At 41.7% G+C, this 17,500-nt stretch overlaps 1 protein-coding gene across 6 annotated transcripts in view; it reads left to right on the top strand.

Annotated features, from left to right (window-relative positions):
- The first annotated feature begins 975 nt into the window (after window positions 1-975).
- Window positions 976-17,500, top strand: part of LOC137996617 (malonyl-CoA decarboxylase, mitochondrial-like) — a 29,431-nt gene continuing 12,906 nt past the window's right edge. Inside the window, exons 1-11 of one of the 6 annotated variants that reach the window (XM_068842117.1) lie at window positions 1,034-1,062; window positions 1,517-1,622; window positions 1,952-2,030; window positions 2,715-2,834; window positions 3,635-3,701; window positions 4,433-4,603; window positions 11,687-11,734; window positions 11,822-11,917; window positions 12,298-12,438; window positions 14,306-14,458; window positions 15,164-15,328. In XM_068842117.1, coding sequence (XP_068698218.1) covers window positions 4,475-4,603; window positions 11,687-11,734; window positions 11,822-11,917; window positions 12,298-12,438; window positions 14,306-14,458; window positions 15,164-15,328 — 732 coding nt within the window. In that variant the 5' untranslated portion in view covers window positions 1,034-1,062; window positions 1,517-1,622; window positions 1,952-2,030; ... (1 more) ...; window positions 3,635-3,701; window positions 4,433-4,474. Of the gene's footprint in view, window positions 1,063-1,516; window positions 1,623-1,951; window positions 2,031-2,714; window positions 2,835-3,634; window positions 3,770-4,432; window positions 4,604-11,686; window positions 11,735-11,821; window positions 11,918-12,297; window positions 12,439-14,305; window positions 14,459-15,163; window positions 15,329-17,500 lie in introns of all 6 variants that reach the window. The other 5 variants (XM_068842118.1, XM_068842119.1, XM_068842115.1 and 2 more) reach the window with 5 other exon arrangements.

Below are 17,500 nucleotides of genomic sequence, written 5' to 3'. Positions count from 1 at the left end.
CATTAACTGCAATTCAAAAAAATGTCATCTACATGGTACAGTGCAATCGTTGCCTTAAACAATACATTGGAGAAACCAAACGAAGACTCAGCGGACCGTTTTAACGACTGACCACCGCAGATCAGTGGACAAACCAACGAACGTCTCCACTCCTACCACAGTTTCATAACACTTCCTCACTAATAATCACACCGCCAACGACATTTCTCTTTTTCCACTCGAGCTCATTCATTCCAATCGTGACAGTGTACGCAAAGCAAAACAAGCATATCTCATAAACATAGCGGAGAACACTCTTGAACCTTTAGGTCTGAATAAGCCGGAAATATGACCGGCACTGATCAGTGTAATCCACTTTTAATTTTCCCTTATATTTCTTTACCGTTATATCATTTCAATTATCATTTCTTATTATTATTGTACCGTATCCGTTAAGTCCGTTAAAATCCTTGGGCCCGTTACTGGAGGCCTGGTTAGCGCTGACCGTTGGATCAGTAACTCTGGTAAGAGGCATAAAAACCTATAGGTTTCCATTGTATTTAACGCTGGTCAATTATAACCATGCTTCGACCAACCCAGGCCTTTTCTTTAGGGCTGTATCAAATCACACGCCATATTAGTATTCAAATTGTAACATCATTGCTTGTAAAACCCTGATGAAGAAAGGCAGTGCCTTTCGAAATACTGGCTTTTTTCAATATATTCCTTCACCGTTATGTCAGCCTTGCTCCTTTTAGCTCACTAGGGATGCCGGTTTTGACCTACGTGATTCGATTCCACTCCCGCAAAATCTACGTCCTCCGATTAACTTTTTCTGGTATGATCCGTTTGCGAGTTTTCCTTTTGATCGTTTGAGTTTTGAATAATTCTCTCGACACAAATAAAAGACCTCAAGGTATCCTTCGTTCATTTCCTTTTCCTCGAGAGGAAGATACAGTTTATTGTATCATACACTCCAAAGCGCCGACCTCAAATTGCGGGCTCATGATTATACTTCCTATCCGCTGAAGTGGCTGCCGACCAAGAAATGAGAGTTTTCAGGAACTTTTTGCGGGTATTGAGGTAAGCAATACGTCAAAGATACTTGTAGACACGTTTTCGCTATTTGTGTATAAATATTAACGATAAATTTTGTAGCTGTTTTCCACGTCCTTCCCACGGAATCGCTTTCAACAATTTTACAGTCTTAACAATTAATACCGGTAATAATTTATTATTTTTTGGATCACGGATCACTGGTTGCTTTGGAGTACTCAGGAATGCAGAGAAAATTGAATTAAATTCACGGGCTTTACCGATGTATTTAAAGCAGTGATTTAAAAGACAGGAAAAATATCCACCATCAGATCCGGAAATAGATGTGAGAAACTCATTGCACGCGAAACACAATTCTCGTTGATATACTGTAGCAACCTTTTTGGTGGGAGATGTATTTGCCTTACATAAATGTGTAGGTGACGTACGATGGTTCTATGTGTTCTGTTAATTGATTTTCTGCTCGTTGTTCTTTTTGCAGATCCCTTTCACATCTACAGGATTTCAATAAAAAAGTACTATTTTACGATCATCCTTTTCTGTTTAGGGCAGCTCGAAACCTTGCTTCCTCAAACAAAGTTGCTCAGGTTAGTTATCATATTTATTACCATCTTTCAGAGCAAAATGTTGATTAGCAGTGTATAGTACAATAATTGTTATTTGATTTGTATCTACTGTGGTAGAGGGATTACATTCTGGGAAAAGGAATATTATGCTTTATGCTGTCTATGCGAAGGAGAGGAGACTGAGTGCTGATGGTATCTCTTACGAGTGAGCGCAGTGAATGAATGAGAATAATCATATCAACATAAGAAGATAAAACTGGTTTCCCTGCGCGTTCATGGGATGTTCTGTTTATTATATACTAGATAACAAAAATCCACATCTGAGGCATCTTTCTTGTCCTGTTGCCTAGGAGTGGGTGTGGGATAGTGCATACAAGACACTTTAAGGAGGCTAATTAAAGGGTTTTCAGCTCAGCACACGTCAGTACAGTAAGTCACACATGCAATACTTAGGCCTCTCACATCAGCTCTTGAATCAAAACTGGTGACCAGAAATAAAAATGTGACCTACAATTGCAAAAACTGGGAAAAATTTTGTCATGAATGTAGGACTATATCTTGAAATTTATTTAGGTGACCTACCCTGATTTTTGCATTCTTAGAGAAAGTTGAAAAAATTTATTGTCTGGTGAAATAATTTTTTTCATCTTGCAACCGCATTTTCATAAATAACTTAAGGTCCACTCGATATATTTTTTCTTCCTATGTATTAGGTAACAGAACATGGTAAAATACGTTTTTAAAAACTGGATTATTGGATAATGTAATTTGAGAGTTTTGATTGGCTAAGCCATCATGGGTTATGAGCCATTATACCATGATCTACAAACATGGCAAGCATACGTGTGATTTTGTGGGCCTTTTTATTTTTATTGTAGTCTAGTTTTCTATATTTTGGGGGCGTTATTAATAAAACAATTATTCCACTCGCGCTTGTTGGATATGAGATGATTATAGCCAACTCAGCGCTACGCACCTCGTTGGCTATCTATCATCTCATATCCAACGCTCTTATGGAATAATTGTTAAATATACGGGTAATATGGTTTTCGAAAATTTGAAAAAAAATACTAGGTCACTACATTAGGTCTTAAGATATTTTTGCTGCCACAGTGAGTGAGCCTGAACCAAACAAATGAGGCAGCTCTCTGATCAGAGAGAAAAACACACTTTTCTTCAAAACGTAAGGGATTGTGGTCAAAGGCACAAGGAATGGAGGAATTAAGATGCACGGTATGATCTTCCATTCTCAAACTATAGATAGTTTACATTGTCACGCAACAAAAAAATATATTTGAAATCGTTCAATGGAAAAGGTCAAGAACTTGGAATGTTGTAGGAAACAGATCTTTTAATTAAACACCTCTCCAATGTCTCAGTTCTGGGCAGTACATCACTCCTGAGTTATTTGTCCAAGCGTTTCACCCAACTTTATTGAGTTTTGTATGGAGACACCATGTGGTCCACCCATGTGTCAGCAGTAATCAACACAAACATCTGGGCCCAGTTGTTCAAACAATGTGTAGCACTATCCTCCAGATAAATCACTATCTATTTGATAGCGCAATATTGGTTTTGCTATTACTTATCCCCCTGGACATTGATTTATCCGGCGGATAACACTATCCCTCATTTGAACAACTGGGGTCTGGAGTTCACTTTGTGATGAAAGCACTTACTGCTTGCTCAGTAACACATAACACATGTGCATGGACACATCTCCTAATGTACTTGATATGCTCAAACTGCCAGGATTCAAAGGGATATACTTTTTTTCTCAACCAAATGGTGTCACGCAAGGTGACAAATGCTGTTAGACGTCACGGAACTGGAAGAAAAAAGATTTATTTCTAGGTCATCTTCAACTAAGTTCCTTTAGATAAAAATTCAGAAGACCTTGCGATTTAGATTTTAGATTTTGATGATATCACTGTGAAAGCCATCTATTGTTTTCTTGTCGTGAAAGTTGAGTTTGTGTTGTGTGACGCTAGTTTTATCTTATTTGTGATTTTCTTTCTTATTTTTCAAACCAGAAATTAATGCCGGCATCCAGCTAAAATTGAATGACAAGTCAAGGTAGCTTTTATCACATCTGTCAATGTAAGCATACCGCATTTCCGTTTGACTTCAAGGTGGCAAGAATGATCTTTTGTGCTAGGTGATTTTAGGTGATGAGCTTTTATTCATTGTTTAATGATCAAATCAGGGTTTCATCTATTAAGGACTGAATGAGGTCTGGTTGTTACGAATCAACAGCGAGAAAATAAGCTGTTGAATGAAGGTTGAAATTTGCAAAGAATGGCCTGTTGAGTCTTGGCATTTGAAAAATCTTCTTCTCTCGAGGGAGGTCCAGAAAGAGGTCCAGTTGGGGGCGCATTTAAGGCTACCACATTTTGTACCATCCCTGCTCAAGACCTATGAAAATCTCCCTTAGAATTCCACGTGCGAATCGTCGTTAAATTATCACAAGCATAACTGAACATCTCCCTTCCCCTCGGCAGCATTTCTACTATTAATTTTAGGTAACTAGTTTAATAAAACTTAATTTTAGAGGGGCTAATTTAGCAGTTCCATACCGTTGCCATGGCATCAGTTGGTGACTTGCAGAGACCCTTAGCAAATGACTGGCCAATAGTATTAGACAATGATCTGAAAACATTTCCATACTGAAAGGATTGACAGTGTTGTAATCTTTTTCCATTGCAAACCCACATTTAGCTGTGGAAAACCCTTTGAGCCTCCTTAAGGGGTTACTATCACAAAACTCTCTTGTTTGTTATTATCTTTGTAAAAGACTCACCTTTGCTGTTGCTGATTTTCATTTCATCTAGGTTCACAATGTAGAATCTCGGTGGCTAAATCTTTTGTTTAAGATGGCTGAACATACTCCAAACACAAGTGAAGTACTTCCCTGGCCCAGTGGAATAACTCAAATCCGTGAAATGCTCAGCAAAGCAGCAAGAATGCGAAGAACAGAATCCTCTGGAGATGTCATGCCAAATGTAGGCTTCTGCCAGATTTGTCTGTTGCCACAAAGAACCTTTTTAGATTAGGTTATTGATTTCTTACCAGTGAATTGGGCCCTTATGTGAAACTAAACACAGCTTACAGGGATGGCACTAGGATTTTTCAATCTGGGTCCTGGGACCCGCATGTTCGGCCAAATTGGGGTCCCAAGCATTTTTTGGGGGTCCCAAAATCTTGGTGACCCTCTGCGAGAAAAAGAGTATGTTTTAAATTATGAGAAAAAGAGAGTAGCCAACTTGGAATTAATATTGACGCATATGCATAGGACCGGCCGACAAAGGCTTTTTCTAGAGCCGTTACATTCATTCCTGGACAAGAACTCTGTTAATGAAAGAGCACCCTTTCCAATTGTTTATGCATCACTGGTTTCCTCCTTTAGGAGCAATGAACAGTGACGTCTTTTGCTATATATTTGCATTCAGTGACTTGCAGAGTACATTCCTCTGAAGAAGACCGCAGAAGGTGGTCGAAAATTTAGTTTTAACCTTTTTAGATGTTTTAAACCCCATTTCTTAGAACTTCAATTATGATCACAGATCACTCCAACAGTTTTACAAACAACAGAATGTACTGACAAATCAAAGCAAGTTGTGTGAGTTATTTAAGTCAGTGCCTTGTGTCCTGGGACGCATTAAAATTTCGAATATGCATTTTTTGGATTTTATTTGCGTAAAAATGCACGATTTCTACTTTAACGCGATCCCTGGTTTACATTTTTAACTATGGTACTCTTGGTGTAATCAGTGAATAGATTGAGGGCACTTTAAGTGTGAATGAGTAATGTCCCCTAATTTTTCCCTAGCTGAAAGCGAGACTTGTAGATTTTCTTCTGTCTAATGCCAGACGATTTCACTTGCTGATTGGGGGTGCTTGAATGGGTTAAATAAATTAACACCAACTCTACATGTCAATTTTCCATGAGCCCGAGTTGGATATGAAGTGATAAAATGACTCGAGTTGGTTGTAATCACTTCATATCCAACAAGGGCGAATGGAATAATTGTTTTAGTAAATTCTCAAACCCGGTTTTGCCCCCGATTTTTATTTCCACAATTTTACAAAGCGTCCAGAAAGAGCATCTTGGCGCACTATTTTCCATATGACGTAAAACTTCGACTATTGGCTCATAGTCGGAGTTTTTTAGCCAATCAAAAAGCTAGAAATGCATTAGTCGGAGCTGAAAATGTACTAAAAAGAGTTAGCACCATGTTTACATGAAATGGCAAATGTCAGCTTGCCGTTCCATGTTTTACCGGTATTTCAAAAACTCATTAATGATTCATGAGCCTAACAGCCCGTCAAAGCATCGATAAAACGTCACGTGTATGAGCTTTTATATCCTGATAAAACACTCCTTGTTAGTGTTCTTTATATAAAGAATACAAAAAAGGCAAATTAGCTTGTTTTTCTTGTATGCTAATATTCACCTATCACAATGTTACCATTGTTTTGAGTCCAGAGGGACATGCTCTTTGTGGAATGTTTTTGAAGCCATTCAAAAAACTCACAGCATGTGTTTTATCGGGTCTAAAACACTCAACTACGACTCATCTTTTTAAACCCCTGGCCGATAAAACACTGCTGCTCTTTTTTTAAACATTACATAAAGTGGAGGGAAGCTTTCCATGACCCACGGCAACTCGGGATGTACTCTGTTAATCTAGAGTATTTAGTGAACAAAAGACAAAAACAACAACTTGCAGTTTTTTTGCAAACATTGTTATTGTTTGTAGAAAAAGATGCTACATGTATGTAAAGTGAAAATGCTTGCCTGTCAAATTTTGCGAGTTTCAATGTTTTGTTTCGTGAGTCAACAGAGAGTCATTGTGAGGTATGTGTGAGTTCATGAAGAAAATAATAATAATTATTGCTGTAAGGAGTCAGTAATGAACGATGTATAACCATGAAAGGGTGCTAAGGGTGGCTAATGTTATTGGCTAATCTCATTGGCTTGCTTTATGGCTTGCTTGGCTCTGGTCACCTAAATCCTGGAGAACATGCCTGCTCGGGGCGCACCTGCTGAAGCAAAAAGTTCTTCCAGGGACTGAGTAAGGGACGGTATATTCCCTGGGCTAACCACTGCCTTGTGGTCAATTCTGGGAGGATCGAAGGCTATGGGAGCAAACCCAGAGAGAAAACCGGGAGTGGAGACCCTACATGCGATTGGTGGAACGACTGTGAAACCCTTCGGCATCTCCTGCAGCTGATCTGAACACTGACCATACTGGCTCACCCTTTCTGTTGGACCAAGGTCAGCAAGGCTGAGTGAGGGGGTCTTGATGTCTGGGCAGCCCAGGACCTCCACACAACCCGCCCAGGCTACTGCAGCATCCTGGAGAGGACACTTCAGCTTAGTCTCCAAGACTTCGGCACAACACAAGGAGTATGTAGAAACCAGTGATAAGCTCAGGACCACTCCTGACGGTGGGAGAGATCATTGCATCTCACTAGGCAGCTACCACCCGCATCAAGCTGGGCAGCCCCCCGCCAGTTAGGTGCTGTCTCGCCATGGCTCACCTGCTCCATAGGGTGCGCGGAGAGTGGAGAACATTCTTGAAGAGTGGGCCAATAAACTCTGCACTAGGCAAATCAACAAAGAGAATAAAGAACATCCCAGCACTTTGTTTTGGAAGCTGGAATGTGAGGACCATGTGTCCTGGACTCACGACTGATCTACAACAAATTGACGATGCAAGGAGGACCACTGTCATTGACAGAGAACTCTCCCGTCTCAACATAGACGTCGCTTGCCTCCAGGAGACGCGCTTGGCTGACAGTGGCACCTTGACAGAGGCCAACTACATTCATTTGGCAGGGGAAGCCACCAGAGGAGCCACGGCTACATGGTTGGCTTCACTATCAAGAACACACACTCGCCTTTTTAGAGCCAACTGTAGCAGGCACAGAGAGGATCCTCGCACTTCGCATGTCGACAGAGTCAGTCCCGGCAAACATCATCAGCGTGTACACCCCAACCCTCTGTTCACCCCCGGAAGAGGATGATGCTTTCTATGAGGCCCTTGATGAAATGATATCAGGGATCCCCAACTCAGAAGCCAGCTACCTCCTAGGGGGCTTCAATGCCAGAGTGGGTGCAGATCATGGAGTCTGGCCTTCATGCCTCGGCGTACATGGAAGAGGCAAGACCAATGACAATGGTCAGCGGCTGCTCGAACTGTGCTGCTTCCATGGCCTCTGTGTGTCGAACACCTTCTTTGAATGCAAAGACATCCATCGAGTGTCCTGGAGACACCCTCGCTCACACCACTGGCATCAGCTTGACCTCGTCATCACCAGGCGTGCAGAACTCTCCAGTGTCCTCCTTACCTGCACCTACCACAGTGCAAACTGTGACACTGACCACTCACTAGTTGCCAGCAAGGTGCGCATAACACCCAAGAAGATCCACCAAGGCAAGAAGAAGGGATGCCCGCAGATCAATACCTGCTGCGTCAGTAGCCAGGAGAGAATGCAGCAGTACATCAGCCAGCTAGAAAAGACACTTGCCGATATCACTGATCAGAGCTCAGACCTCAAGTGGGCCCGCATATGCGATGCCATGTACACATCAGACATCACCACCTACAGTAAGAAAGAGCATAAGAATGCTGATTGGTACGAGGCCCACTGGAAGGAGATGGAGCCAGTGACTGAGGAGAAGAGGAAAGCCCTCCTGGCCTACAAGGCTGCGCCAGGTCCCAGCACGCTCGCTGCTCTACCAGGAAGAAGTCTTAGCAGACTGCCCGCCACTGCGCCGACACCTACTGGCTTAACCTCTGCAACAGCATACAGCGAGCTGCTGACTTCGGAAATGCAAGAGGCATGCACTTGGGCATAAAGAAGGCCATGGGACCAACCCCCTTCCAAAGCAGCCCCCCGCAAGTCCAAGTCTGGCGATACCATCACAGATCAAGGCAAACAGTTGGAGCGCTGGGTCGAACATTACCTCGAGCTGTATGTCACCCAGAATGTCATAACGGAAACTGCCCTCGACGCCATCCCAGTTTTGCCTCATGGACGAGCTTGACTCGTCACCCACCACAGAAGAGCTCGACAAAGCCATAGGCAACCTTGCCTGCGGCAAGGCACCTGGTAGCGATGGCATTCCTGCAGAAGGTTTGAAGAGTGGGAAGCCCGCCCTCCTCGAACAACTCCATGAACTGCTCTGCCTATGCTAGGAAGGCCACATCCCTCAGGACATGCGCGACACCAGCATAGTCACCTCATATAAAAACAAAGGAGACAGGAGCGACTGCAACAACTACCGAGGGATATCGCTCCTCAGCATCATTGGCAAAGTGTTTGCCCGAGTTGCCCTTACCTGCCTGCAGTCCCTAGCAACCTGCGTCTACCCAGAGTCCCAGTGCGGCTTCCGAGCTGGCCGGCCAACTGTAGACATGATCTTCTCACTACGCCAGCTGCAGGAAAAGTGTTGAGAGCAGCAGATGCCCCTCTACATTGCCTTCATTGACCTAACCAAGGTGTTTGACCTTGTCAGCCGGAGTGGCCTGTTCGAGCTACTGCGGAAGAAAGGATGCCCCCGCACCTGCTGGCCTGTATGAATGGGGCTATATCCGAAGCCTTCCCAGTCAGCAGCAGGGTGAAACAAGGGTGCGTCCTTGCGCCGACACTTTTCAGTATCTTTTTCTCCATGCTCGTCCAGTACACCTTCAAGGACTGCAGTGAGGGAGTCTACATCCACACCAGGGCTGACGACAAGCTCTTCAACACATGCGCTCATCCGCGAGATGCTGTTCGTGGACGACGCAGCCTTGACTTCTCACACAGAAGACGGCCTGCAGCAGCTTGTCAGTCATCTCTCCCATCCCATGCCTGCAAGGAGTTTGGTCTAACCATTAGTATAAAGAAGACCAATGTGATGGCACAAGACTCAGACCACCCTCCTACCATCAGCATTGACGGACACAGGTTGGAAGCTGTGGAGAACTTAACCTACCTTGGGTCCACCATCTCCCGCACACTCAACATCCAGGTAGAGGTGAACAGCAGGATTGCTAAAGCAGCAGCAGTCATGGCCAGGCTAACCAAGAGAGTGTGGAACAACTCCAGCCTGACTGAGAAGACCTGACTGCATGTCTACCAGGCCTGTGTGCTCAGCACTCTTCTCTATGGCAGTGAGTCATGGACCACCTACGCGAAGCAGGAGTAGATACTAAACAGCTTCCACATGAGATGCCTGTGGTGCATTCTCCACATCCACTGGGAAGAGAGAGTGCCAGACACAGAGGTGCACAAAAGAGCCAACATGAACAGTATGTTTGCTTTGCTTAGCGAGAGACGCCTGCACTGGCTTGGCCATGTCAAGCGATGGAACCTGGCCGCAGTCCCAAAGACATCTTGTATGGTGAACTGACAGAGGGCAAAAGAAGAGCTGGCCGCCCTCTCCTCCAATACAAAGACGCCTGCAAAAGAGACCTCAAACTGTGTGGCATAGACATTGACACTTGGGAGAAGCAGGCAAATGACCTCCCAGCCTGGCGCCAAGCCATGAGGCAGGGTGAGGAAGTCGCAGAGGAGAACAGGAGGGTGGCAGCAGTCCAGAAAAGACAAAAGAGAAAAGAGGGGAGAAACCAGCAATCCCCCCATGTTTGCACGAAGTGCAAAAGAGACTGCTGATCGTGGGTCGGCCTCTTCAGCCACTCGTGCAGTCATCATCGTTTCTTGCAGATGGACGAATGCCGACAATGACGACGACAATAACCATGAAACCTTACTTTTGCTTGTTTGCCTAACTGGAAAAGGGTTTTGGAGGTACAAACTTGTTATGTTGAAGAAAAGGAGAAGAAAATTCCACATAGATATGGCAAACATGAAAATACCTACTTTCACGTAGAAATGGCAACAGGTAAACATGAATAATGGTGTGAAAGTCATGGTCATGTGGTCACTTTTGCCGTCTGTGTTTTATGTAACTGAGATGCTAGATCCCTCTATTGCCCTTACGGTTCATGGTTCATGGTTCATGGTTCATTTATTTCACACTATTTACATAACATTAACATAGAAAGAAAAGTATAGTCACAACACATGGTTACAAGATAAAATAATTACAGTACAGGTTATAAAATGTGTGTGGTGGTCAAAGTAGCGAAGGCTTTCTAGTTGACCACCACCTACTTTTAAGTAAACGAAGAAATGACACTGAGCTTTACTGGGATATAGAAAAAAAAACATTTGTAAAGCCTAGGACTAATTTACAGAAGAAAATTACATGTATATAACTTAAGCATATTAGAGGTATACTGAACCACGTGAAAAATCTATACAGGACAAGCTTAGCAAAAGGGGGAAAAAATTAAAAGGAACATACAAACAAACAGACAACAACAACAGCAGCAACGACAAACAAAAACAAAAGAAAAGAACGACACGACATCAACAACAGCAGCGGTAACAAACACAAAAACAAAAAACAAAAAAACACCACCATTAATCCATTCTGTCTAGCACCTGACAATTTTACCATCAATGGAAGTAGCTCAGGATTAAAAGCAGTAATTAATCAATGTTAGGATAAGTGTCGACTTTGATCATTTGTCTTACTGAGGTGCATAAGCAAAATTCACCAGATATGAGCCTCTGTAAATCAACTTTATTATGTTGAGACTGAAAAATTAACTTTCAAGAACTATTGTCTAGGTTGAAATTAAGTTTTGGTTTAATTTGTTTGTAGCTTGTTCATAGGGGCTCTTTGCGTTACATTTCCCACACCTTTTTTGTACATTTTGTTAGAATGGAGTCCATAAGTGTATCAAATAGAATTTATTGAAAATTAATATATCTGTAAGACACTACTCATTTAATCATCAAAGGTGTTAGAAGATGTCTTTCTGACATAGTTTCTGGTCCTTACTATCAGTTGGTGAACCTTGTTTTTTTCCATTTTCTTTCACTCAGAGACCATAAATTGATTAAACAAACAGGAACCATACATAACTTGAGCCCTCAAACAAGATTACGTTAGGATTTGTTGTAAATGACTAGCACGCTGACTAATACCAGGCAGTGACATTTTCGTTTTGCTTTTTTATTGGAAGGCAGTTGCAAAAGAGGTCAGACATTTTTACAGCAGCTTAAAAACAAAGGTAGGAAATCCAAAGTGTGTGGTTTTGATTAAGTTTTCATACTGATACACCATGACTAAAACTCTTAACTTTTCCTTCCTCTGCAAGGAAGAGAAATTGGCATTTTTCCTTGTGCTTGAGAGGGATCTTGGTGTTGATCATGAAGAGGTTGCTAGTGTTGCATCAAATCTTGTAAATGCACAGGTCAGTGGACATATATGTCGCTTTACATCTTTGTTGACTTTAGAAGCTCCCCAAAAGCCCAACGAAATAGACAAGAGCATTACAAGTGGTAAGAAATAATCTTATGAGGTTTGGGACGTTTGAAAAAAGGTAAATCTTCAGTGGTACTGTGGATAAGAACAGGGGTTAAAATCCTGTTGAATACCTCAAGTAAGTGCAAAGAACATTCCTTTGTGTCATTCCTTGATGATTAAGTTATAAAAATAATGTATTGCTTGCATAGTTTATTTGCATTTGTCATGAACATAAATATTGAAATTTGTTTAAGTATAAATGAAACAGACTAAATTTTCAATGAAAGGAAATTGACAGCTCACTGTTCTTTCCCTTTTGCTAAATAGAAAAATGGAGTTGCAGCTATGTTGCGAGCTGAAGAAAATCTGCGACAAGCCCTTGAACCTGCTCATATTCAGCTGTTTTCACAGATCAGCAAACTTCAGGGTGGTGTCAAAAATATTGTTGACATGAGAAGCGACCTGTTGGTAAGTGCTGATTATGTATTATTATCTTTGATCTTAAAAGATTGTATACAATATTTTGGTGAAATAAAACAATAATAGTTGAATGATTTAGGGCTGAAGGATGGTAGCGAAAATACAACAATAATGTTTTCATCAAATCGCTGTAACAAACATTTAAACACTTGAAGAACTAAGGTGTCATTATTGCTGTAAATTTGGCTTTGATTTGATCCAATATTCAAAAAAATTAATGCAAGTCACTTTAATATGGTTATGCGTTATTATTTTATGGGCCGGAGTTATCAGGAAGTGTTTAAAAAGAAGAAGATGAAAGACAATGAAAAAGGAAATATCTGCTAACCAACAGGAGAGTAGAGTAGTGTTGCAAAGACAAAAAACCTAAGTGGTGGTTTTTGCCTGCTGCCAGCTATTTTTGACAACCTTCCATTCTGTCTTAAGATTAATTTTACAGACTTTGCATATATGGTTCCTGAATACTATACATTTAATTGTGGTCCCAAGGGAAACAGTTTTGTTCTTCCGAGAGTCCTTATGCTTCCCGATTTGAAGTCAAGGGAAACAACAGGACTGCCTTGGGTACCAGAGGGTTTTTTTTCCTTTGGTGTGATCTCTATAAGCAGCCGAAGCTGCTGTACCGAACCGTGAAGCCATGGTGGCGGAAGAAAAAAACAACAGCGGCGGTTGAGAAGCTCACTTCCATGATTTGATATTACAGTGTATGAACATGGTCGCTGATTGGTTTTCATAGTCAGCGCCTGTCCTTTCCAAGTAAAAATGATCTGACACTCAATTTAATTGGTTGAGCGGCGATAGTGTATCCCAGTGGCCATAAAACCGGTTTTTAGCGCAAGGAAAGGAAGGGAACTTTATTTAAGCGTCTAGAGCTGGAACACTAATTGGGGACGCTGTAAACTGAAATAAACAATTAACACAAATCATATCAAATCAGGGGCACCCAACGTCAATTTTCGGAAAATATGTCTTCGGAAGACGATTTGCGATCTGGAATTTTCGGAACATTTGTTGTAAAATTTCTTGCTTGCCTGCCTGTCCTAGGATTTTCGAACATTTAAAAAATGGCATAATTGCCGATTTTAAACGGATTTTTACCCTAAAAAGGTCACCTAGAATTTTTGGGAGGATTTTTTCTGGCTGAAATGTTCGAAAAGGTAAGTTTTGATCCCTATAATTTTCGGATCACTAGACTTTCAGCTAGGAAATCCGAACAGATGAAATATGCCTATAACTACCGTTTCAATACCAAAATACGTTTAACAATGCCATGTTTAAGTGGTTTTGAACTATATTCTCGTTGGGTGCCCCTGATCAAATCAAATCAAATGTTGGAGTGCTTAGAAAATAAAACTGGTGGTGGAAGGCTTTGGATTAGAGGTGCAGTACAATACACACTGAATTCTGGATTTTCAGATATTTTAGTCTTTTTTGTTCAGGAACTTTATCAAGCGTGAGGATGTGTTTGTGGTCCTGCCAACTGGATGCGGCAAATCTTTGATATTTTGGCTTGTGTCGAAAGTTTGGTTTGATATCTTATTTCGAAATTCTATGGAAGTGAGGTTCTTAACTTCCGTGACCAGAGGTTCTTATTTCTCGTGTCTCCGTTCGCCATTTAATCGCTCCTCACGAAAGAAAAATACATCGTCTGGCACCTAGGTTACATGTACATCAGGACTTTCCCTTCAACAATTGCAGCAAAACAAACAACTGCTGGCAAAAACTGCGGAATTATATCGGTCGGAATACATATGAATTTGATCAGGGGCACGTGACCAAAAATCAACCAATCGTAGTGCTCGTTTTGTCGAGTGAATGTCTAGGTATATAACAATGTGTTTTGTTTTTTTCCAAGGAAGGGTTGAATGATGAGAAGGACCCAGTTGCCAGACAGGAGCTCCAGGCTCTGAATTCCTCAGTTAAAAACCTTTTGGCACAATGGTTTGCTGTGGGATTGCTGGCTCTAAGAAGAATTACATGGGAATCCCCTGCGAGTATTTTGGAGAAGGTGAGTGGGAATAACTCACTGATATTTACGCTTGGTTTGCAGTGATGGGACATTAGCTTAGGCATCAGCAGTGTGAACCGAGAGTGACATAAGCAAGAACACGAGCATAAGCTCTTGAAATCGCCTTTTAAATTTTAGTGGATGGTTATATCTTGCATAAAGTGTCTGCAAGCTTGAGCGCAGCCCTCGGACAAAGTCTGCAGCCCTGAGCAAACAAGCGCTTCTTCATAAGGCAATACAGGGAAAATAACGGGGTTGAAGTCCTGAATTTTTCAGGCTTCTCTACGCAATTGTAAAAATTGCGTTCATAACTGCGAAGATCATAGCTTCACTTGATTTCATATCCGCAGTTCATATATGATTCATTTCATATACCATTTCATCATTGCTTATGATTATGTTTATGCTGAAAATGTATTATGAGATAATAAATTGAACCAATGAATTTTAGCAGGATCGGCTGTCAAGAAAGAATTTGTGTTTCATTAAAGTGAATGAACGCAACAGACTTACAAAGAGGTAGCCATCAAAGATGAAGGATACATTAGAAACTTGATAATGTTTACCCCTGCCCTCATTAAATTTGCCCACCACAGTTGTTGAGAAAATTGTAGTCCACCACCCTGGGAAATAAATTAATTCTGTGGGTTTCTTTGCGAAATAATGATTTATGCTAAACTACTTTACGTGTTTTTGCTACCATAGATAATACACTATGAGGCTGTGCATTCAATTCATGGCTGGGGAGATTTGAAACGGCGCCTTGCTCCAGATAGGAGGTGTTATGTCTACACTCATCGATCTATGCCTGGGGAACCTGTGGTTGTACTTCACACTGCTCTGGAATATGAAATTGCTGATAACATACAGGTCAGTGGTGACGCAGCAAAATGAAAACTTCAGGTTAAACCGAACAGGAGGTGAATTTTCAAACACTAATACGATGAGTGGTACTAGCCGTCGTCTTTTCTTAAACTAGGGAACTTAAAGGGGCTAGGTCACGCTATTTTAGGTAATTTTGTTTAATTTTGTTAGTTATGAGCTCTAAACGTCAAATTGGCAGACTAAGAGTCTTTTATTTGCAAAATCACGGCCACATAACAACTGAGAATGATTTTCCAGCTGGTTAAATGTCATTTTGATATAAACTGATATAAATTTGAAAAAAGGTGGGCCGATGTTTTTCAAATTTACCCAAATGCAATCCATTTCAATCCTCCCCAGTTTTGTCCATCCTTGTCCCTTCTTAGCTTTCCTGTGTTTTGTTTGAGTTCTTCTGTAGTTTTGAGCTGTTATTTTGTTATTTCAGTTAATTCTGTGAACATTTGATCAATGCTGAAATTGCCTAAAATTGCGTGACCTAGCCCCTTTAAGATCTACGACGGCGACGGTCGACGAAAACGTTACCTCAAAATATAACTTAGCTCCATCATAATCTTTCGCGATTATTCAGTCTCGTTCACGTCCTACAATATGGGCGAAGTATCCTAAAAATAGGGAGCTTACGAAACGCCGACCAAATTCAAGGTTCTGTGGAGGACGTTACTCACATGACGATGAATTTCCAGTTCTCTCCCTACGCTTCCAACTCACTCGTACCAGTTTAATTCCTCGACAGTTACTACACATTTTTAACGCGGAACTACATGAAATAGTTTCGTAGTGACATGAATAACTCGGATTTGTATTTTTTAATGAAGTCCTCGTAGCCGTCGTCGTCTTCGTTTCGTAAGCTCCCTAATAAATTGAGAACAGCGGTTTCAGATTTAAAATAGAGAATGAAGGATTCTCTGTTGCATACTTACGTTGTCGTCAAAACCTCAAATTTGGTGATTTCGCGTCGTCGTTATGCAGAGGAACGCTAACATACTTGCTAAAATCCGTGCTGCACGTGCAGCACGATTATTTATGCTCTTTTGACCAATGATATTACTGTTTTGTGGCGATGTCGTAATCGTAGCCGTTGCCGTTTCTTAAATTCCCCTAGTAGTAGTAGTAGTAGTAGCAGTAGCAGTAGCAGTAGCAGTAGCAGTAGCAGTAGCAGTAGCAGTAGCAGTAGCAGTAGCAGTAGCAGTAGCAGTAGCAGTAGTAGTAGTAGTAGTAGTAGTAGTAGTAGTAGTAGTAGTAGTAGTAGTAGTAGTAGTAGTAGTAGACGAAGACGGGAACGACGCGTTATTGCAATCACTTCGCGACTATTCCAAGCTTTTTAACATGACAAAGGTGCAGCAGTCCCTCGGGAATGAAACCGTTATGAGCCGCGCTTAATTTAGGGAAGAAAATGAAAATTTATCTCCCAAGTGCTGACGTTCTCCATAAAACCTCAAATTTGGACGACGGCAAAGAAATGGACAAAAATGAAAAATGCACGTGCACTGCGTGCAAAGCTATTGTTTTTGCCCACTAAATATGCAAATTTGTGACGTTTTCGTTGCCGTCGCCGTTGTCTTTGCTAAAGCTCTCTAGTGTCAAACCTCGCCTTCATATCTCACATTAACCGCTGATCAGTTGGCTCAGTTGTTTGAGCATCGGATTACTGTGCGGGAGGTCACAGGATCGAAAAAACTCTGACCGGACCAACAAGTGCTCAAGGTCTTTAAATAACTGAGGAGAAAGTGCTGCCTTTGTAATTACATCCGCAAAATGGTTAGACTTCCTAGTCTTCTCAGATAAGGATGATAAACCGGTAGGCCCAGTCTCACAGTGGGTACAGGGGTGGGGCGGTGGTGAGAGCTCTCGCCTCCCACCAAAAAAGGAACCCTTCCTTGTACTTGTACATATTCATTGCCGTGACATTGACATCTTAAATTCCCACGATCTGCTCCCGTGTGACCCTGTAGCTCAGTCGGTAGAGTAGCGGTTATTTAAAGCCGAAGGTCGTGGGTTCAATTCTCACCCTGGTCAGAGTTTTTCTTAAGGCAAACGCTCACATGGTTTATATGGGTAGAAAACTAACACTTCACATCGCCCTCTAATTAAACGTAACCCTTTCCACCAATGTGACCCGGATTCAATTCCAAGACTCGGCGTCATATGTGGGTTGAG

Source organism: Montipora foliosa, chromosome 3 (genome assembly GCF_036669935.1).
Source record: "Montipora foliosa isolate CH-2021 chromosome 3, ASM3666993v2, whole genome shotgun sequence".
Taxonomy (NCBI): Eukaryota; Metazoa; Cnidaria; class Anthozoa; order Scleractinia; family Acroporidae; genus Montipora; species Montipora foliosa.
This window is presented reverse-complemented; position numbering and strand designations above follow the sequence as displayed.